The following is a 23,192-nucleotide window of genomic DNA, read 5'->3' on the forward strand; positions in this document are numbered from 1 at the left end:
GTTATCAGTGACGGGAAAAGGGGCGGGGTTGCTCTGTGCTATGAGTCCCACCCAGAACTCAAAGGGAAATTTCTCATGAACTCCTGCCACTCTGCAGAAACTATGTCCTAGAAAATGACAGTTTTTTTTCTGGCTAAAAATATATATATATAAAAAAGAGTATTCAGACAAAAAGTGCAAATCTTATGTTATAAAAAAAGAATGCATATTTTTAAAAATTTGTTGAAATGTGAAAATATCACATTATTTGATCTCTTTAAGAACGGCATTCCTTGCTTTTTTTCTTTCTTTCCATTTTCTTGTGTTAACATCAACTATCTGGTCTCCTCATCTGATCACTGATGAAACTGACTGCAGATGAAAACAACAGTAGAATCACAGAACGGCAGCCGACTGCGCAGCTGCAGCTGGGCCAACCTTCTCCTCAAATGATGATGACTGACACAAAGACTGACAACATCAACGCAATTTTTCTCCTGAGTTAGACCTCCATTAAAGTAATCAATTATAAATTGATGAGTTCTTCTGTTATTTGACATGTTCTCTGACACACTTCTTTGTTTTGCTGCAGATATATGAAAAAAACGTAGATTCTACCTTATGTTGTTATAATGACATCTGAAATCTTGTATGGCAAAAAATTGTTTTCTAGTAATAATGAGACCTACTATCTCATCATCAATGGAAAAAAACGTGTTTTTCCTGATAACGACATCTGTTATTTCTTTACCTGTAGAAAATACTTTTTTCTTAGGATAACGACATCTAATATCTCAATACCAATAAAAAATACTTGTGTTCTCATGATAACGACATCTAGTATTTCACTATCACGAGAAAACACTTTACTCACATGATAAAGACATAATACTTGTGCTCTTATGTAAAGGACATTTAAAATATCTTATTATCACTAGAAAACCCCTTTTTCAGATAACATTTTATATCTCAAAAACACTAGGAAATACTTGTCTTCTCATGATAACTGCATCTAATATCTCAATATCACCAGACAAATAACATGTTTTCTCATAATAATGATATCTACTATCTCATTATCTCTTGAAAATTATTTTTTCTCATGATAACAACATTTAATATCTCATTTTCACTAGAAAATACCTGTGTTCTCTTGAAAACAACATGGAATATCTCATTATCAGTAGAAAATATTTTTTTTCGCATGATAACGACATTTAATATCTCATTGTCACTAGAAAACCCTTTTTTTCAGGATAAGGACATCTTATATTCCAGAAACACTAGGAAATACCTGTCTTTTTATGATAACAACATCTAATTTCTCATTATCACCAGACAAATAACATGTTTTCTCCTGATAAAGACATCTGATATCTCATTATCACTAGAAAACACTTTCTCATGATAACGATCCCTACCATACATAAGGTGTTTTCTCATGATAATGACACTCACTATCTCGTTGTCGCTGGAACATACTTTTTCCTCATGACAGCAGCATTTAACATCTCATTATCACCAGAAAATACTTATGCTTTCATGATAACGACATCTACTATCTAATTATCACGAGAAAATACTTTTTTCTCTTGATAATGACATCTAATTTTTCATTGTCACTAGAAAACCCTTATTTCTTAGGATAACAACATTTAATATATCAACATCACTAGAAAATGCTTGTGTTCTCATGATAACTACACATAAAATCTCATTATCACTAGAAAACATTTTTTTCTCAGGATAATGAGACCTTATATCTCAGTAACACTAGAAAATACTTCTTCTTATGATAATGGCATCTGATACCCCATTATCACCAGACAAATAACATGTTTTCTTTTGTTGATAACATATATTATCTCATTATCACTAGAAACTACTTTATTTCATGACATCTAATATCTAATTATCACTAGAAAATACTTTTTTCTCATTAATAACAATGTTTACTATCTAATTTTCACAAAAAAATAATGTTTTCTTGTGATTATGACATCCACTATCTTGTTATCATGAGAAAAAAATGTTCTTGTGACAACAACCTCTAAGATGTCAGTGTCACTAGACAAAAACTTGTTTTCTTAAGATAATGACATCTACTATCTCGTCATCATGAGAAAAAAAATCTCGCGCTAACTTCTACTATCTCAATTTCACTAGAAAAAACGTGTTTTCTCATGATATATCTACTTTCTCTTAAATCTAAGAAATCTGAAATTTTCTTGTGATAATGCACATGAAAAAAGTCGTTATCACAACATAACATGCAAAAAATTAAGTACTTCCATGCAAAGAAAGGATATGAATCTAAAAATCTAGACTAACTTTCTGTTAAAACTCATCCATATTCAATAAATCGCACTTTATACAAATAATTTAAAATTTATATTTTTAAAAATCATATTCATTACCGCACACGAGTTCTCATGTTTGTTTAGAATATTTCCCCCAGACCGGGATCAGAGTAACATCGTGGGCGCTAGGACCGCGCGTCGCTCCGGGCCTGCTTGTGTCTGCCGCCTGCTCCATCTCTGCGGTCACCGTGTGCCAGTGGAGGCAGAGCGGGGAGGGAGGACGCCGCTGTCTTCTCCGGGAACATTTACATCAGCATCATCACAGATAAACCCCTTCCGCCACAGATGCTGTCATCCGGGGGCTCGGATGACGGGGGGATCGAGGGACCAGAGAAGACGCGGAGGCTGGGCTGCTTTTCGGGGAGACAGGGATTGGTTTCCACTGTGAACCTCAGCAGTGGCAGCTGAAAGAGGGGTTTCATCTTCAGAGACCAAAGCACAAGGCAGACAGCAGCATCACAACTCTGATTCAGGTACTAAAATGCTCTGTAGCCTCTGATTCTATTGAACTGAATGCTCAGTCAACAGATACAGCTGGCCCAATTGTCTTAACAGTAGGAATCTTATTTTTAATGGGTTTAGAGATTAATGTTTGAATAAAAAGCTGCAGGTTTTAGTGAACTAGGACACAAAATTTACTGCTAGTCAGTCATAGGTGAATACAGGTGTCAGTGCTTGATTTTTAACCTATGTTTAGATAAAAAAAAAAATCAATATAAAGGAGCTTGGACATAGGTTTATTGTAAGCAGCATGTTTTTAATGTATGCACAGTCTGTGTGCATACATCTTTGTAAGCTTTCAACCCATCAGCACTTCTATTTGTCCTGTGAATGTAACCAAACACTCACAATTTATTTAAAATCTCTAACCATCACACCGTTGTTTTTGTATTTTGTAGTTGTTTGACATCCTTGGAAGTATGGAGAGACGAGAGGAGGTGTAGGAGTGCTTTTTCCTTATTCACCGACAGGATTGTCTTTGGTCAGTGAGCTTGCATTTGTGCATTGAGAGGATGTTTGCTTGAAAAGTAGATTTAACATGTTTCTCATGGTGGAAAAAAATGCAATTTTTTAGTCCCTTTCTTCCTAAAAAAGAAAAAAAAAATTACAAACATATTAATCTTGCAGCTAAAAGATTATGGGTTTATGTAACTTAAATTACTTGAAGTCCCACTCCTATGATCTTTCGATCTATTGTAAAAGCGTTCCAAGTTGTCTTTTAAAGGGTCATTTTCTTGGACATAGTTTCTGCAGAGTGGCAAGAGTTCATTAAAAATTTTCCTCTGAGTTGTGGGCAGGACCCTTGGTGCAGAGTAACCCCACCCCCCTTCCCATCACCCCTCTGTTTACATGCTCTCCTGCTAGCTTACGCCCAACCTATCATTTGTGGTGCAACAAAAATGGCGAGCAACATCAGAACTATCTAGTCGTACAGTTTTGAGCCAAATACCAAATATATATATTTTTTAACTACAGTTCACAGTTCTGTTAACTATTGAGTTAAGGTGAGTGATATTATTTCCACTTCCGGTTGAAGATATCAGGCACCGTCTTGTCTGCATCCAGGTCCCTCTCTATTTTTCTGATGATGCAGGACATTTATGAAGAAAATTAAGTTGAAAGTTGCATTTCTTAATATTTTTTTTTCAAATCGTGGTGAATCAGGAGCAGACAAAAAAGTTTTAATTTGAAATAAGGCTGTAGTTGTCATGTAGAAGCTACAGCCAGCCACAAGCTTCCTGCTCTGCTTCATTCTGATGCATTCACTTGTACAGAGAGGGACCTGGCTGCAGACAATATGGCGCCTGATGTTATCGTCCGGAAGCAGAAATAATAAATCAAAAGTGTTAAGAACCGTTAAAAAAAAAAAAAACTTTTACTAAAGCTTAAAAAGGAAAAAAATGAACAGTAACTGTTAGGGCACCTATTGAAATATATATTTTTTCCAAGGGATATGAGGGAATTTGGCTTTGGGTTTAGGAATTCCAGCTCTGGCTGTTGATGTCATGATTTTCATTGGAGTGGATCTTTAAAAGTGTCTTAGAATTATAGTAAACTCTGGCTTATCATTCAGATTTATTTAGTGTTTTTTAAATGTAGAACTCTGCATTAACAGCCTGTTTGAAGAGTTTGTTTATTTCAAACAAAAATCTAATTTTTATAAAAGACTAGAAAAGTTGCATTACCTGCAATAATGTTGGTGTGAATGCTTTTTGCTGAAAGTAGTCGCTAAAGATGTTGAAGCTTTATGCTGAAAATTGTGTCACAATTTACTTTAACTGCTGAAGGGATTTGCTGAAAATATATAAGCTATTGACAAAATGTTAAATTTGCTAAAAGACTTGTTAAAGAATCATGAAAGAACGTTAAAGTCAACCTAAATTTCTGAAAAATTTGTAGTAAAATTGCTTAAAAATCTCTAATACATGCGAATTTTGCAAAAGTATTTAGTGTGTTGCTTAAATATGAGCTACACTCCAAATTAGCATAAAAAACCCTTAGTAGATGCGTAATTGGTCAATATAGCTAGCTCGTTGCTTAAGTACTAGCTAAATTCCAAAATAGCCTAAAATTCCTCAGTAAGCTAAATTATTCAAAAATGTTAGCCTATTGCTAAAATAGAAGTAAATCTTTTAAATGAGCCTTTAAAAACCTTATTAAATACCAAATGAGCCAAAAAGCTAGCTTGTTTGCTTAAATACTAGCTGAACCTTAAAATAGCCAAAAATTCCTCAGTAAACTAAATAACTCAAAAACGTTAGCCTGTTGCTAAAATAGAAGCTAAACTCAAATATGGCCTATAATAACCTCAGTAGATAACAAATATCCAAAAAAGCTAGCACATTGCTTAAATACTATCTGAACTCCAAAACTGACTAAATTCCTCAGTAAACTAAATTAGTCAAAAACGTTATCCTGTTGCTAAAATAGAAGCTAAACTTCAAATTTGCCCCCCAAAAACCCCAGTAGGTAACAAATTAGCCAAACTCCAAATTAGCATAAAAAAACCTTAGTAGATGCCAAATTAGCCAAAAAGCTAGCACATTGTTTAAATACTAGTTAAACTCCAAAATAGCCTAAATTTCCTCAGTAAACTAAATTAGTGAAAAACGTTAGCATGTTGCTAAAATAGAAGCTAAACTCTAAATTAGCCTATAAAAACCTCAGTTTATAACAAATTAGCAAAAAAAAAGGTAGAATGTTGCTAAAATATTAGCTAACCTCCAACTTTTTTGAAAATTACTATAAAAGAATAAAAAACATTTGATGAATATATTTAAAGGTTTGCTGCTAATCTACTTCAAATGTTGAAATTTTAAGACTTTCTCATTTATTTTCTATGGGGCAAATTTTGGCTCAATATTTCAAAAACTATAAAGTTCATGAGTAATAAAAACGTTTTAATGCCAAGATTGGTGAATTGTTGAAACTGTGATTGAGTTTTATGTGCGGAGTAGGAGAATCAAGCATTCACATAATGAACAAACATACCAACGTTTTTCTCTCTTCTCTTTATTTTAGGGTGGATTGTGGTCGATGGCAGAAATGTCGATTCTCCTGAATGGACAGAACTCGTAGCGCGTGGACGTCTTGGATCGCAGCACCGTCATCTGGAGCGCATCACGACTTTGGATCTACATTTCCAGCCGCTGATTTCCAGCCTGACCTCCTGGCTTTGAAGGATGGGTGATGGAGCTGTGACTGATCCTGCCTGCCTGCCTCACCGCACCCTTCAATGGAGCCCGTGTGGAACTCCTCCCACACGCCTCCACAGCCCACATCCAACATGTCTGCCTCCTTCCAGCCTGAGGGCTGGGCGCTGTCCCAGTCGCTAGCCATGCTGGCGATGCTGCTCATGGATCTGCTGGCGGTGGTGGGTAATGTGGCCGTCATGGCGGTCATTGCCAAGGCTCCGCAGCTCCACAAGTTTGCCTTTGTTTTCCACCTGTGCGTGGTGGACCTGCTGGCAGCCCTGGTGCTGATGCCGCTCGGCATGCTCTCGAGCCGAGCCTTCTTCGGAGAGGCTTTGTGCAGGAGCTACCTCTTTCTCAGTGTGTGCCTGGTCAGCGCTGCCATTCTGTCCATCTCTGTCATCAACGTGGAGCGCTACTACTACGTCATACACCCCATGCGCTACGAGGTGAAGATGACGGTCGGGTTGGTGGCCTCCGTGCTGGTGGGGATTTGGGTCAAAGCTCTCACCATGTCCGCCCTGCCTCTGATCGCTTGGTTCCTCCAAGGTGGGAGAACGCCTCTTTTGGAGAGCGGCGGAGGAAGCGGAGGCGCCGTCCCGCCCCCCCCAGCTCAGGGTCACAGGCGCTGCTCCCTGCACTGGACTGGGGGAGGGTCAAACCGCTTAGCCTTCATGGTCCTCTTCACGCTGGTGTATTTCCTGTGTCCTCTGCTGGTCATTCTGGTCGTGTACTGCAACATGTTCAAAGTGGCTCGGGTGGCCGCCATGCACCACGGCCCCCTGCCCACCTGGATGGACACCCCGCGTCGCCAGCGCTCAGAGTCCCTCAGCAGCCGCTCGACGATGGTCACCAGCTCCGGGACCGGCTCCGGGACGGACAGAGCGACGCCACACCGCCCCTTCGGCGGAGGAAAGGCAGCAGCCGTGTTGGCAGCTGTAGGCGGGCAGTTCCTCTGCTGCTGGCTGCCGTACTTCACCTTCCACATGTATTCGGCTCTGGCCGCCAGCCCACCGGCGGCGCTGGCCTCTCTGGAGGAGGCGGTCACATGGATCGGCTACTTCTGCTTCACCTCCAACCCCTTCTTCTACGGCTGCCTCAACAGGCAGATCCGCGAGGAGCTGGGGAAGCACCTGCCCTGCTTGTTTCGCAGAGCCGGGGTGGAAGTGGAGGACCGGCTGCCCAGCCGGGAAGGATCCATAGAGGAGAACTTTCTCCAGTTTCTTCAGGGCACCGGCTGCAACCTCGATCCGCAGAACTCACGCAGCACTTCCAGTCCAAAGGGGGAGGCCTGCTGCCCCGTGGCTCACTCCCAGCCGCCCGAGCCGGCCCAGCCCATCCCCATCGATTTCCGTATTCCCGGACAAATAGCAGAGGAAACGTCAGAGTTTATTGAAATCGAACACACAAAAAACAACCACATATATACAGACAAGTAAGTTTTTATATACTGACAACACACCTACAGATATTTAAGAGTATCAGGAATTTTATTTTCATCCTTGCTAAAACTGTCAGGTCAGTTCATTTATGGGATTTCCTCTCAGCTTTCATTGTTCTTGGTCTAATTACTGATGAATAAACCGCACAGCTTAATGCAATGTGATGCGTTTGCTGTAGGGCTGCCACGATTAGTCGACTAATCCACGACTAATCGACTAGTAAAATAGTCCACGACTAATTTAATAGTCGATTAGTCGTGACTTAGTATTATATGGAGTCGGAGTGTGGTAAAGTGGAAAAGTATAGTGACATTCTGATAGCTTTTTGGGCTATTTTGGCATTTATTAAAGTTTTTTTGGGCTAATTTGGAGTTTAGCTAATATTTCAGCTACATGCTAGCCATTTGGGCTAATTTCGGATTTTTTGTAGTTTTTAGGCTAATTTGGAGTTTAGCTAACATTTCAGCTGGTATTTTGACTAATTTAGGATTCTTTTGATTTTTTTAGGAAAATTTGGAGTTTAGCTGATATTTGAGCTATATGCTAGCTATTTTGGCTAATTTAGTATTCTTTTCATTTTTTTTAGGAACATTTGGAGTTTAGCTAACATTTCAGCTACATGGTAGCTGTTTTGGCTAATTTAGGATTTTTATTTCAGTTGTTTAGGCTAATTTGGCATTTAACAAATATTTGAGCTGGCTATCTGCTTCAGCATTTTCAGCTAGTAGCTTCAGTGATTTTAGCTATAAACTTCAGTGTTTTTAGCTATCAATTTTAGCATTTTTAGCTATCAGCACTAGCGTCTTCAGCGCCCAAATTCATGGTTAAAATGAGTACTTCACATCCAGTGTGTGAATTACCAGATTAGTCGACTAATCTGAAAAGCTAATTGGTGATTAGTTGACTATTAAAATAATCGTTTGTGGCAGCACTAGTTTGATCGGAAAAAAAAGGGAAATTACTGTTTCATTGGCTGTACATTGGCCTTTTACGCAACCTCTCAGAGCAGTAAACGACTCAGTGAATTCATTTTCAAAAAGCCTTTTTTAATAAAAAGAAAAAAAACATTTTGTAATAACAGGGTTTTATGGCATAAAGAAGAAACCACTTTTTTAAACTGATCATTTTGGGGAAATCTTTCTGAGTTGAAATGAGGGACGACTTGTTGAAAAGGAACCAGCTTCTGGGGTTTTTTTGGTTGGGATTTTAGAAACGTTTACTAGTCGGCACTTACACACACTTAATTTAAATCTAAGAAGTGATTTGAGGAATTTAACCACCACAAATCACGTTAGGGGTTTCTGTTTTCATGAATTGACCGTTCCTAATGTTGGAGCCAGGCCAAAAAAACGATGAGGTGTACAGCAGGGGTGTCCAAAGTGTCCCCAGACTTGAATGGGACGGCCAGCCTGCATTCCCTGAACCCTAAAGCCTCATTTCCACTGAGCGGTCCGGCCCGGTAAGGAGTGGTACCGGTTGATTCTGGTGAGCGTTTCCACTCAGTTCAGCCTGGCTTCCACTGAGCGGTTTGTTTTTACGGCGCATGCGTGGTGTAGACCGCTAGCGAGTCAATGCTAGCTTAGCGCTATAGTGGCGCTTTCTAATGTCGACATCACTTTCTGCCAATCAGGGGGTGGCTACAGTGGCTCCGCCCCAACCGTCCTGTTCCAATTTTCAATGGAACTACAACAGATGAGGGCCCTCAAGAGGTCCATTTTACAATGGAAATGTTTTAAATACTGGACCGAACTGGACCGTACCACTCAGTGGAAACGAAGCTTTAGAATGACATTAAATGCAACTGAACTATTTAATTTTGGTTTTTTTATTAGATATTTTTTTTATTTCTTCACAAAGAACAAAATTACATTTTTACCAAAGTTACTGTGAGTTTCATAGTTTTATGACCAGAAATAAATTAAAGAAAAAGTCTGTCTGGAAAAAAAAAAAATTAAATCTGGGTCCATATTCAAATGCTCACTGCTTCTAAATTTAAGTCTTGTGAACAGGACAACAACTTAAAAAGTTATCTCAGGGGTGTCAAACATACGGCCCATGGGCCATATCCAGCCCACCAGATGGTTTAATCCAGCCCAGTCATGAAGAGAATAAAATATACGGATTTTAGGAGAAAAAAGCAAGCTTCTAGCCCTTTCCTGTTGCGTTTCTTTAAAGAAATACTTGCAATGCACAATTTCGCCACTAGGGGGAGCAAAGGAAACACAGCTAACAGGAAAAGATTTTTGGACATTTCATTGTATTTTGCCGACTTGAATGACATTGTGGAGTGTGTTGTTGCACAGGATTTGAATCCTGATATTGACGACAATGTTGAGTTTCAGGAGAGAAAAGGAAGTTAACTCCAAATTCTTATCTTCACAAATGTTCGCAAGTTTAATTGTGTGAATGCTTTGTTTTCATCTTTTACATTCATTTTTTACAAATTTGGCATTGAGCTGTTGTATTAGCATTATGCTAGCTCATTTGGGCAATTATCTACTGAGGTTTTTTAAGGCTAATTTTAGAGTTTAGTTTTTATTGTAGCAACAGGCTAATATTTTTAACTAATTTAGTTTACTGAGGAATTTTAGGGAATTTTGGAGTTTAGCTATTATTTTAGCAACATGCTAATGTTGTTGGCTAATTTGTTATCTACTGAGATTTTTATAGTCTAATTTAGAGTTCAGCTTCTATTTTAGCAACATGCTAACGTTTTTGGCTATCATCTACTGAGGTTTTTCATGCTAATTTGGAGTTTAGCTAATATTTTAGCAACATGCTAACGTTGTTGGCTCATTTGTTATCTGCTGAGGTTTTTTTAGGTTAATTTTATCTTCTATTTTAGCAACATGCTAACGTTGTTGGCTCATTTGTTATCTACAAAGGTTTTTTTAGGTTAATTTTAGCTTCTATTTTAGCAATAGTCTAAAGTTTTGACTAATTTTGTTCATTGAGGAATTTCAGGCAACCCACTCTTTAAATTACTATCGGGATTGCCTCAGTGTCAGATGTAAAATATTCAGTCTGTGTTAAATTGAATAAACTATTTTTATAAAAAAGTTAAATTAATTTTATTTGAAATCCACTGGCTTCTGTGAATGAATGTGTAATAATAAGAGATTAGGCCACTAGGTTGGCTGAGGCGTATTTTTTCATAAAAAAAAACAAAAAACAAAAACAAAGCTACAGATAACAAGTTGGTTATTTTGCCATTATGTTACAGGTCCGGCCCACTTCAGATCACTTAAAATGAGTTTGACACCCCTGAGTTATCTTATTCAGAAATACTTGTTAGTGTTTTTTCTGAAGGTCAAGAAAATGTAACAAAATTTGGCCAATCACAATCAAGAATGTTGTGGGTGAGCTTATATCATTGATTTTGCCATTTGTGGCCCACGGGCCGGACTTTGGACATGCCTGGTGTAGATTGTGGCCTCATAAACAAGCTGTTTACAAAGATTCTTCTTTCCAAATAGTTATTTATTCTTTGTTTTAATATCCTAAAAAGCAGATTTGATGCTACAAGCCAACTTTGTAACTCACGTTGAGGGTCTCTGAGCTTTCTGACATATGTTGTATTTATCTCTGTGTTTGGATATAGATCAGTATTTTCATGTTGCACTGCGTCACACTCGGACGTGACTCTTACGTTGCTTTATGTGCTAATGTGTGTGTTCTAACTTGGTAAAAGTGTAAGTTTGGGTTGTGTGTGCCACTCAGCTCTTCTTTGCATTTGGTGACAGTAGCATCTGTGGTTGACAAAGAGGCCCATGTTTTTATTTATTTATTTTTTGGGTGCAGTTGCTGGCATCTTTCCCAGCTTTTTTGTTTTTTTTCTACTGACGGAGCATACCTTTACCTTGATCCACTCTGCTTGTCAGGGTTTATTACAGTACCTCAGTGCAGGAAATGATATTATTTTATAATCATGTGTTTTGTCAGGTATAAAATTTGCACATTAGAGGTTAAGAAAAAGTTTAGAGACGGTTGGAATGTGTAACTGAAAACTTGAGAGTGAAGACTTTATACGTCAGTTTGTTGAAGGGGCATTTTATAGAAACCTGTTCTGAAATACGTGTGGTAAGATATTTGTACACATGAATACGGGGTCAAATTAGGATCGATTAAAGTGAACGGAAAAACGGATTGAAAGTTTGAAAAACAGAATTGTTATTGAAATTTTTTCAAAAGATGAAAACAAGACATTGTAAATTCGGAAAAAAAATTATCAAAAATTTGAAAAAAAAAATGAAAACTTGAAAAAAATGTGAAAACTTGAAATAAAACTTGAACATTAAAAAAACAGATTTGTCACTGAAATTTCTTTTGAATATTTGGACAAGACATTGCATTTTTTTTTTAAAACTTGAGAATTTGAGCATCTTCAGCTATCAGGACTAGCATCCTCAGCAGCCAAATTCAGCTTACAGCATTCTCACTATCATTATCACAGGTAATGCTACATATCTAGTTCATAATTATGTTAAACATTACGGTTTAAAGTTTTAAAAATTTAGCTTTAGAGTGATCAAAAAATGTTCATCCTGTTCAGCCCGTGACCTCAGGTGTGTTTTGGATTTTGACCCCTTGTGCGATTGAGTGTCTTAGGGCATCAATAGGAAACATGAGCTCAAAGCCCCGCCCCCATGTAAAATTAGGATCAGCTCAGCAGCAAAAACTTTCTTTACATCTCCTATGAGTAAACCTGGCTCGTATCTAGAGGGAAAAACATAAAAGGAGACAATAACAAAAACTGAACAACAAGAAGAATCAAAAGAACACGGTTTATTAAATAAAGGAAATCCTGTGTCCTGAAATGAAAGAACAAAACTAAATAATTAATGCTCTGGTCCAAACAAAAAGGGAAGTGGAACCTTGGCCAAATTAAAATAAGTCAGGGAGACTGCTGACCCAGTCATGAGTCAGCACCGTCTGAGTCAGCAGCTCCCTGCTAATGGCTGCCAAACCAAAATCTACCTAAAGAAAACAAATAAACAAAGCCTACAAATAAAGACTACCAAGGTCCAACCTCAGATTAACAGTGTAAGACTGCCGAGGACTAAGGGAAAAAAGAACAAAGCAAACCAGCACATCTTAAAGAATTGAAAGCAAACAAGGAAAATCGTAAATTAGTAACACTTTTAGTTTTTTTTTTAATTCAAGTTTCAAATTTACCTTTTTCCCATTTTTTAATATTTATTTCAAGTTTTCAATATTATTTTTCAAATGCTCAATTTAATTTTTTTTTTCAAAATTTTCAATAATTCCTTCAAGTTTAAAATATTTATTTTTAAGTTTAAAACCTTTTTCAAATTTACTTTTTTTCAATATATCTTTCAAGTTTATAATATATATATTTTTTAAATGTTAGATTTTATTTTTTTCATTTTTTATCATTTCCTAAAGTTTAAAATACTTATTTTGGAGTTTAAAACTGCTTTTAAATGTTCTTTTTTTTAAATTTTCAATCTTGTTTTCCATTGACCCTGATTTGACCCCTAAACATGAATGACTCCAGGAACATTTTCTTATGTACAATGGAAACAGGGTTTTTAACGCTGCTTTTTTCAGAAGGGTGTTTCCGTGACATTACCAAATGAAACTCAATAGCTTGCTGAGTTTACTACCTTCTTCTCATCCTGTCGAAAACTGTGAATGATGTGGAACATTTGTGTTCGTATTTGACATTTTTTTTTAATGCTGTGATTAAAATAAAGAATAACTTCCACAGAAGAAAAAAACAGATGAATGTGTGATGAAGAGGTAATAAAAAGTTTCTATGTTTTTAAATGATTTTTGATGCACGCTTTTTTTTTTTTTTTTAGCTCCTCCCTCTTTGTGGGGCCTTAACCCTTTAACAGCTGGTGACTCTTAACTCAAATTTGTACTATGTCACTGTTGACACAATAATTCCAGTAGATTTTGAAGGAGAAAAGTGGCGCTCACGCCGCTTTTCTCCTTCAAAATCTACTGGAATTACGTGTTAACGGTTGAAAAGTTACAGCAAATCTAAGAGCATAAACACTGGAGCTCCAGTGTTAAAGGATTAAACCGCTTTGTTTTCTATTTCTATCACAAAGCAAAGGTTCAAACACTTTGACCTTAAGGTTACATTTTAGCCGTAAAGGTCAAAGCAGAGCTATGTCACTCATCCTGCTTGAATAAAACAAACACAAAAACATTTTTTTTTATTTTTTTATTTTGGAAGATGCTGATGCGTGACAGGCCTCGCACCTCCATGATGGTCCTCAGTCAGGCCGCCCCCAGCTTCAGCAGGCTCCACCATCCCCATGGCAATTATTACCTAGTGACATTTTTCAGTGCAGTGGTGGGCGGTAGGAGGAGCTACTTTCATTAGAACCGAAGCAGAAAGGGCCTCCTAAAAATATAGCATCATGAGCTTCTTCTAACGGTGAAACCATCAAGGTGGGACATAAACAACAACATCATAGTGACATTTTAAAGCTTCTGGTTGTGCTAACAAAAAAAATGTTGACAGGACTATCTTAACCAATTGAATTTTTTATGGGAATAAAAAAAAAAAAAACATCAGCCCATAGTGGGTTTTGAACCAACGACCTCTTCATTGCTAGACCAGTGCTCTAACCACTAGGCTATCTAGAAGGAGGAAAAAATAATCATGTCAAAGTTCCTTTTAACTATGACAAGCTCCATGGTCAAAACCTTTGGGGAGTGTTGGAGGTTTACAAGGTACCCAAACCCTAAATCGACCCTTTTTGGCTCTTTACATCTACAAATGGGACTTTAAAAGTACTGCCTTTTTGGTTTTTGAATCACTCAAATAAACAATATGTAAGCTACACCTCTGCTGCTCAGTCTGGCTTCACAAGCCCCGCCCCCTTTTTGGCATTTTTCAAAATATGGGCTGAGAGTAGAATAAGCTTCCAACTGCACTATTTAATTACTCTTTAAAAATACCAAAATCAAAACAAACAGCCCCCCAAATTGCTATTTTGTCATGTATATCCCCTGTTTATTATATAAAAAAATGTTTAATCTACCTGAATTGAAATTTTTATGGGAATAAAAAAAAAAAAAAAAAAAAAAAATCAGCCCCTAGTGGGTTTTGAACCAACGACCTCTTCATTGCTAGACCAGTGCTCTAACCACTAGGCTATCTAGAAGGAGGAAAAAATAATCATGTCAAAGTTCCTTTTAACTATGACAAGCTCCATGGTCAAAACCTTTGGGGAGTGTTGGAGGTTTACAAGGTACCCAAACCCTAAATCGACCCTTTTTGGCTCTTTACATCTACAAATGGGACTTTAAAAGTACTGCCTTTTTGGTTTTTGAATCACTCAAATAAACAATATGTAAGCTACACCTCTGCTGCTCAGTCTGGCTTCACAAGCCCCGCCCCCTTTTTGGCATTTTTCAAAATATGGGCTGAGAGTAGAATAAGCTTCCAACTGCACTATTTAATTACTCTTTAAAAATACCAAAATCAAAACAAACAGCCCCCCAAATTGCTATTTTGTCATGTATATCCCCTGTTTATTATATAAAAAAATGTTTAATCTACCTGAATTGAAATTTTTATGGGAATAAAAAAAAAAAAAAAAAAAAAACATCAGCCCCTAGTGGGTTTTGAACCAACGACCTCTTCATTGCTAGACCAGTGCTCTAACCACTAGGCTATCTAGAAGGAGGAAAAAATAATCATGTCAAAGTTCCTTTTAACTATGACAAGCTCCATGGTCAAAACCTTTGGGGAGTGTTGGAGGTTTACAAGGTACCCAAACCCTAAATCGACCCTTTTTGGCTCTTTACATCTACAAATGGGACTTTAAAAGTACTGCCTTTTTGGTTTTTGAATCACTCAAATAAACAATATGTAAGCTACACCTCTGCTGCTCAGTCTGGCTTCACAAGCCCCGCCCCCTTTTTGGCATTTTTCAAAATATGGGCTGAGAGTAGAATAAGCTTCCAACTGCACTATTTAATTACTCTTTAAAAATACCAAAATCAAAACAAACAGCCCCCCAAATTGCTATTTTGTCATGTATATCCCCTGTTTATTATATAAAAAAATGTTTAATCTACCTGAATTGAAATTTTTATGGGAATAAAAAAAAAAAAAAAAAAAAACATCAGCCCCTAGTGGGTTTTGAACCAACGACCTCTTCATTGCTAGACCAGTGCTCTAACCACTAGGCTATCTAGAAGGAGGAAAAAATAATCATGTCAAAGTTCCTTTTAACTATGACAAGCTCCATGGTCAAAACCTTTGGGGAGTGTTGGAGGTTTACAAGGTACCCAAACCCTAAATCGACCCTTTTTGGCTCTTTACATCTACAAATGGGACTTTAAAAGTACTGCCTTTTTGGTTTTTGAATCACTCAAATAAACAATATGTAAGCTACACCTCTGCTGCTCAGTCTGGCTTCACAAGCCCCGCCCCCTTTTTGGCATTTTTCAAAATATGGGCTGAGAGTAGAATAAGCTTCCAACTGCACTATTTAATTACTCTTTAAAAATACCAAAATCAAAACAAACAGCCCCCCAAATTGCTATTTTGTCATGTATATCCCCTGTTTATTATATAAAAAAATGTTTAATCTACCTGAATTGAAATTTTTATGGGAATAAAAAAAAAAAAAAAAAAAAACATCAGCCCCTAGTGGGTTTTGAACCAACGACCTCTTCATTGCTAGACCAGTGCTCTAACCACTAGGCTATCTAGAAGGAGGAAAAAATAATCATGTCAAAGTTCCTTTTAACTATGACAAGCTCCATGGTCAAAACCTTTGGGGAGTGTTGGAGGTTTACAAGGTACCCAAACCCTAAATCGACCCTTTTTGGCTCTTTACATCTACAAATGGGACTTTAAAAGTACTGCCTTTTTGGTTTTTGAATCACTCAAATAAACAATATGTAAGCTACACCTCTGCTGCTCAGTCTGGCTTCACAAGCCCCGCCCCCTTTTTGGCATTTTTCAAAATATGGGCTGAGAGTAGAATAAGCTTCCAACTGCACTATTTAATTACTCTTTAAAAATACCAAAATCAAAACAAACAGCCCCCCAAATTGCTATTTTGTCATGTATATCCCCTGTTTATTATATAAAAAAATGTTTAATCTACCTGAATTGAAATTTTTATGGGAATAAAAAAAAAAAAAAAAAAAAACATCAGCCCCTAGTGGGTTTTGAACCAACGACCTCTTCATTGCTAGACCAGTGCTCTAACCACTAGGCTATCTAGAAGGAGGAAAAAATAATCATGTCAAAGTTCCTTTTAACTATGACAAGCTCCATGGTCAAAACCTTTGGGGAGTGTTGGAGGTTTACAAGGTACCCAAACCCTAAATCGACCCTTTTTGGCTCTTTACATCTACAAATGGGACTTTAAAAGTACTGCCTTTTTGGTTTTTGAATCACTCAAATAAACAATATGTAAGCTACACCTCTGCTGCTCAGTCTGGCTTCACAAGCCCCGCCCCCTTTTTGGCATTTTTCAAAATATGGGCTGAGAGTAGAATAAGCTTCCAACTGCACTATTTAATTACTCTTTAAAAATACCAAAATCAAAACAAACAGCCCCCCAAATTGCTATTTTGTCATGTATATCCCCTGTTTATTATATAAAAAAATGTTTAATCTACCTGAATTGAAATTTTTATGGGAATAAAAAAAAAAAAAAAAAAAAACATCAGCCCCTAGTGGGTTTTGAACCAACGACCTCTTCATTGCTAGACCAGTGCTCTAACCACTAGGCTATCTAGAAGGAGGAAAAAATAATCATGTCAAAGTTCCTTTTAACTATGACAAGCTCCATGGTCAAAACCTTTGGGGAGTGTTGGAGGTTTACAAGGTACCCAAACCCTAAATCGACCCTTTTTGGCTCTTTACATCTACAAATGGGACTTTAAAAGTACTGCCTTTTTGGTTTTTGAATCACTCAAATAAACAATATGTAAGCTACACCTCTGCTGCTCAGTCTGGCTTCACAAGCCCCGCCCCCTTTTTGGCATTTTTCAAAATATGGGCTGAGAGTAGAATAAGCTTCCAACTGCACTATTTAATTACTCTTTAAAAATACCAAAATCAAAACAAACAGCCCCCCAAATTGCTATTTTGTCATGTATATCCCCTGTTTATTATATAAAAAAATGTTTAAGACCAGAGATCATGACGTCTTTTTTTATCTCTTAAGTTAATGAACTACTGTGATAGTATAACATTCATGCCTAAAACTATATTCATGGACTAGGTTTTCAACTTTTAAAGTAATTTTCAAAAAAATTGGAATTTACTTAATACATTATGCCTACTTATACCTAGCTAATTAGTTATACTGATGTTTTAATAGGCTAATTTAGAGTTTAGCTAAAAATTTTAGCAACATGCTAATGTATTTGGCTAATTTCTTATCTACTGATGTTTTAATAGGCTAATTTGGAGTTTAGCTAATATTTTAGTAACATGCTAACATTTTTGGCTAATTTGCTATCTACTGAGGTTTTATTGGCTAATTTAGAGTTTAGCTGCTATTTTAGCAACATGCTAACGTTTTTGGCTAATTTGTTATCTACTGAGGTTTTATTGGCTAATTTAGAGTTTAGCTTCTATTTTAGCAACATGCTAACGTTTTTGGCTAATTTCTTATCTACTGATGTTTTAATAGGCTAATTTAGAGTTTAGCTAATATTTTAGCAACATGCTAATGTTTTTGGCTAATTTGTTCTCTTCTAAGGATTTATAGGTTAATTTGGAGTTTAGCTTCTATTTTACCAACATGCTAACGTTTTTGGCTAATTTGTTATCTACTGAGGTTTTATTGGCTAATTTAGAGTTTAGCGTCTATTTTAGCAACATGCTAATGTATTTGGATAATTTCTTATCTACTGATGTTTTAATAGGCTAATTTGGAGTTTAGCTAATATTTTAGCAACATGCTAACATATTTGGCTAATTTCTTATCTACTGAAATTTGTATTGGCTAATTTAGAGTTTTGCTTTTATTTCAGCAATATGAAGAAGAAGAAGAAGAAGAAGAAGAAAAGCTGTATTAATCCCGAAGGAAATTTAAAAGCGGCCAGCTGCTTTTACACTCACAGACATAAAACCCTAAAAACACTTAAAATTTAACATATTACAATAAAATCCATAAAACATTCAGATTAAAAATTCACTAAAATCCTCTTGTGCTGTTCAGTCAGGGAGTTGTACTGTCTTATTGCACGAGGGACAAAAGACCTGCTCAGTCTGTCTGTGGAACAGCGTTGTGACAGAAGCCTGCTGCTGAACAGGCTCAATATGCCAATGTTTTGGCTAATTTGCTATCTACTAAGGATTTTATAGGCTAATTAGGAGTTTAGCTTCTATCTTAGCAACATGCTAATGTATTTGGCTAATTTGTTATCTACTGATGTTTTAATAGGCTAATTTAGAGTTTAGCTACAAATTTTAACAACATGCTAACGTTTTTCACTAATTTGTTCTCTGCTAAGGATTTTATATGCTAATTTGGATATTAGCAACATGCTAACGTATAGAATAATTTGTTATCTATTGAGGTTTTTTGGGGTTAATTTTAGAGTTTAGCTTTTATTTTAGCAACAGGCAAACGTTTTTGGGTAATTTTTATGTACTGAGGTTTTATAGGATCATTTAGAGTTTAGCTAATATTTTAGCAACATGCTAACGATTTTGGCTAATTTGTTCCCTACTAAGGATTTTATAGACTAAGTTGGAGCTTCTATTTAGCAACATGCTAACATTGTTTTACTAATTTACTTTACTAAGGAATTTTAGGCTATTTTGAAGCTAGAATGTAAGCAATGTGCTAGCTTTTTTTTTGGGGGGGGGGGGTAATTTGGCATCTACTGTACTTTTTTGGGCTAATTTGGAATTAAGATAATATTTAGGCCACACACTTAATATTTTTGCTAAGTTGGCATGTATTAAGTATTTTTCAAGCTATTTTTACCACAAAATTTTCAGAAATTTCGGCCAACTTCAGAGCTCTTTCATAAATTTCCCATCTTTTGCAAATTTAACATTTTACCAATAGATTTTGCTTTTTTAGCAAATCCCTTCAGTATCTACTTTTAACACAAAGCATTCACACTAGCATTGTCGTGGATAATGCAACTTTTCTAGTTATTATATTGAATACAAAATCTTTATTAATTTAGTTGACTTTACTTATGATGGTTTTTAATCAAAATTTCCTTTAAATTTTTATAATTGCAGCTCCATTAATATTAAAACAGCTAATCATGGTATGAGTAACTTACCTTAACAAGGTAACATATCTGTGTGGCTTTTTTCTTCTGAAAGACAACAAATGTTATAAGAAATCATTTTGGTTTTGCATTTCTGAGTATTTCTCCTTTTAAATCAATCAAACTGTCTTGGACAGACTCTGTTTGAATGAATGATCTTCTTTCCATCAACCGCTCTGCTGCACATGCACTAAACCCTCATCTGTTCCTAGTGTCTAGTTCAGGTTCTGGAGAAGAGAAGATGGTATCTTCACATTGACTGCAGTCAAATGAGCCGCCGTTCACATTTCTGTGGTCAAATCAGCATCACTGGATTTTTGGTGTGAGTTTCATCCAATACTTACGGTAGCAGGACTGAGAACGCTGGAAAATCTCCACCAGACTCCACGGAGCTTCTTGATGTGACCACGGAAATGTGAACGGCGGCTCATTTGACCGCAGTTGGAAAGGATTGTAAATCAATGAAAGAGCATTTTGATGTTAGCTTTGATTATTTTATCAAGAACTCTGAGGAACCAATGATTGAATGTATTGATCACAGTCAATAAATATTGGAGAATTAGCTAAAAGAGTCTTTGGTGAACTGGAAGGAGAAAGAATCAGGATTTTGGAGGAAGTTCTGTCCATGAAGATCTTCACTTCCTCGTCCAGCTGACATCCGGATCAGAACCATACGGCTGGACATTACCCAGATTGATGGATGTTTTTATGTAGCAGCGGTGAAGATTTACAAAGAACTATCATGATGAGACAGGGGGGATCAGGGGTGGAGCTCCTAAAGCCACGCCCCCTCAGAGGAAATTTTGTAAACAGAGGCTTCATATCAACATTAAAAATGGCTTTTTAAGACATTTAGGTTGTGGGATTTAGGTTAAAAACTTCATAATCTCAATATTAAATCACTACTGGGAATGCTGTTTTATTTTATTTTTTATTGTCATAGGGGGACTTAAAAATACACGAAAAGGGAAATAGTAAAAATGTAGTTAGCAGCAAAATCTAATTTTTCTAAAAGTGACTTTTTTTTAGAGGTCAAAGGTTTGATGTGATTTATGTAAACGCTAGACTTCAGTCTTAAAAGTTCAGAGTCAGCAACCAAAACTGAAATGACTTCTCATTTTTTTACTTTTTGCTGTGTTCAGGAAATATTCTGCTTAGTTACACAAGTGACTATCTGTCACAATACTGCTGTGACTAGAGGAGGGCAGAGATTAACAGGGATTACACAATCCAGCCACTATGATGATTCTGTTTTGTAAATGGTGACAGTTAACTTTTAAAGTAGTTGATAGTTTTTTAAGATATTTTTAAACCCTCTATTTTAAGTTTAATGGTACAAACAAAACTAAGAATCTACAACAAAACCAAAAACCTATAAGATACTTAACATACATGATAATGTTGCAACATATGGAGATAAATTGTGGATAATATTATTTGAAATACAAATAAAACAAATTGAAAAAATATTGGTGTTTGGCCAAAAAACAAAGTAAAATGCCCAAAACTTATTCATATTCAGAAAATAAACTTAATTATTTTCAGCTTCAAATGTTCTGTTTTTTAGGAACATAAAATTACTTTTTTTTCCAGTTTCAAATCTTTTTTTCACTTTCAACTTTTTTTTTAATCTGAAAATTTCAGTTGGTTATTTCCTGTTGTGGCCAAAAGTTTTCAAAAAAGACTTGAAAGTGAAAAGAAGATTTTAAACTGAAAAAAAAAAGGTTTTGAAATTGAAATTATCAGTTTTGAAACCTAAAAACCAGAACACTTGAAGCTGAAAATTTTACATTTGTTTTAGAATAGGAAAAAGTTTGAGAAATTTGACTTACAATCTTTTTTTTCATTTGTTTTATTTGGGTTTCAAATAAAATTGGCCCTAATTTAGCTCCATAGAAACATCAAATAAACCAGGGGTGTGAAACTCAATTGCACAGCGGGCAAAATCCATAACATACTTTAGGATGCGGGCCGAACCGGATTAACATTTATTGAGCACAATCAAACCGAAATTTTAAAACTTTTAAAATGTAACTTTTTACATTACTATATAAAAAAAATCTGGCCTGGGGGCCGGATCCGGCCCTCGAGTTAATTTTATTTTGTCAAAATTATATAAATAACAGCAGGCCATTAATAACAACAAAATAAGATCATCTTGAGGGCCAGATCCGGCCCCCGGGCCAGACCCGGCCCTCCAGGATTCATTTATTCATTGATTAAGTCGATTAATTGTTACACCCCTGCGTGTTATTGACACAGATGTTGTATTTGATCAGGTTTTGGGTGGAAATGATCTCCAGTCAATCAAAGCAATCAGAACCAGGATAATTCTACCCCACCAGAACCTGAGATCCAACTGGACCCCCTCTGACTAACCTGTTCTGAACACTGACGAACCTTAGTTTGGGTCAGAGGAGGACCTTTCAGGAAGATCCCCCTCATTTACAGAGTGACTTCCACTTCCTGCCGCGTGCGCGTGGTGTCTGGGTGCCGCGTGCTCGTTCTTCGTGAGCAGTTATTACCCTGTGGAACGCAACGGCCGCGGGCGCTGATAAGACTTATCTAACCGACGGAGGACACTCCTCCGCGGCTCCCGCTGCGTTGGAGGACACCAGGCGACCCTTGAACTCCCATCAGCGGAGACCTCCCTCCGAACGTCCTTCTTCTCAGGAGGAATCCTGCCTGTCGACGAAAATTACGACGTTTGGAGAAGGTGAAAACTTCCTCTGCTTTACATTAATTCGACTCAGCTACTTTGGTTTTAGAAGTTTTTTCTTCTTCCCGGAAGTAGAATTATTAGCACATTATTTATCTCCGAGCAGCTAACTTGTTCGGGTTTAGCTAGGTTTGACTTTGATATTAAGTTGACTCACAGCTCATTCATGTCTGAAAGTGTTATCTGTCATTAAAGCGTAAAGCTGAGTATTTGTTCGGTCTCTTCCGCAGAGCGTTTCCTGTCTGCGGAGCTGCAAACACGGACCATGACCGACGGTGAGTCCGCTACCCGGCTCCAGCGGTTCCCACGGAGATGTTTGGAGACTGTTAATTAACTTTTGGGAATGTTTGTGAGCATTCACACTAGAGTAGTTCTCCTGGTCCTTTCTGTACGTGTTTCGGCACGTAAAATAAATGAATAAATCACATTTTCAGATTTCAGTAATCTCAAAACGTTTAGCTTGTTCAGGACATTAATGCTTGTATTTTTGATATTCACAAAAAGTTTACAGTTTTTGACATATTAAGCAAAATATGTCCCTTAGGAAATGAGAAAGTCTTCAAAGTTTTTAACATTTTGAGTAGATTAGCAACAAACCTTTAAATATATTCATAGGCAAAGTTTTCATATTTATATGTATATACCGGTATATATATATATAAGATTTGGAGTTTACCTTATAGCAGGGGTCTCAAACTCGCGGCCCGCGGGCCATCTGCGGCCCGCAGGATGATAATTTGCGGCCCCCGTC

General features: G+C 36.7%; 2 protein-coding genes and 1 long non-coding RNA gene across 4 annotated transcripts in view; 2 read left to right on the plus strand and 1 right to left on the minus strand.

Moving 5' to 3' along the window:
* Nucleotides 1-1,915: 1,915 nt before the first annotated feature.
* On the plus strand, nt 1,916-7,892 carry LOC112144599 (G-protein coupled receptor 61). Of its 2 annotated transcripts, XM_024269187.2 has the most exons (3): nt 1,916-2,812; nt 3,239-3,321; nt 5,862-7,892. In XM_024269187.2, exon 3 carries the CDS (start codon nt 6,076-6,078, stop codon nt 7,468-7,470), a length of 1,395 nt encoding a protein of 464 aa, XP_024124955.1. In that variant the 5' UTR covers nt 1,916-2,812; nt 3,239-3,321; nt 5,862-6,075; the 3' UTR covers nt 7,471-7,892. The 2 variants fall into 2 exon arrangements, with proteins under 2 accessions (XP_024124955.1, XP_024124956.1); XM_024269188.2 differs by lacking the exon at nt 3,239-3,321.
* Nucleotides 7,893-12,826: 4,934 nt separating this feature from the next.
* On the minus strand, nt 12,827-22,225 carry LOC112145702. The gene is made up of 3 exons (XR_002919125.2): nt 22,102-22,225; nt 19,735-19,770; nt 12,827-13,852 (listed from the first exon to the last, which is right to left on the minus strand). It is a non-coding gene; the product is annotated as an uncharacterized LOC112145702 (long non-coding RNA).
* Nucleotides 22,226-22,277: 52 nt separating this feature from the next.
* Nucleotides 22,278-23,192, plus strand: part of LOC112145700 (AMP deaminase 2) — a 42,184-nt gene continuing 41,269 nt past the window's right edge. Inside the window, exons 1-2 of the mRNA XM_024271083.2 lie at nt 22,278-22,438; nt 22,672-22,716. Of these exons, the coding sequence (XP_024126851.1) occupies nt 22,707-22,716 (10 nt within the window). The 5' untranslated portion in view covers nt 22,278-22,438; nt 22,672-22,706. The remainder of the gene's footprint in view (nt 22,439-22,671; nt 22,717-23,192) is intronic.

This window comes from Oryzias melastigma, linkage group LG5, assembly GCF_002922805.2.
Source record: "Oryzias melastigma strain HK-1 linkage group LG5, ASM292280v2, whole genome shotgun sequence".
Classification (NCBI taxonomy): Eukaryota; Metazoa; Chordata; class Actinopteri; order Beloniformes; family Adrianichthyidae; genus Oryzias; species Oryzias melastigma.

Coding starts and splice junctions, on each gene's coding strand:
- LOC112144599 (XM_024269187.2), top strand. CDS start 6,076: ATGGAGCCCGTGTGGAACTCCTCCCACACGCCTCCACAGCCCACATCC.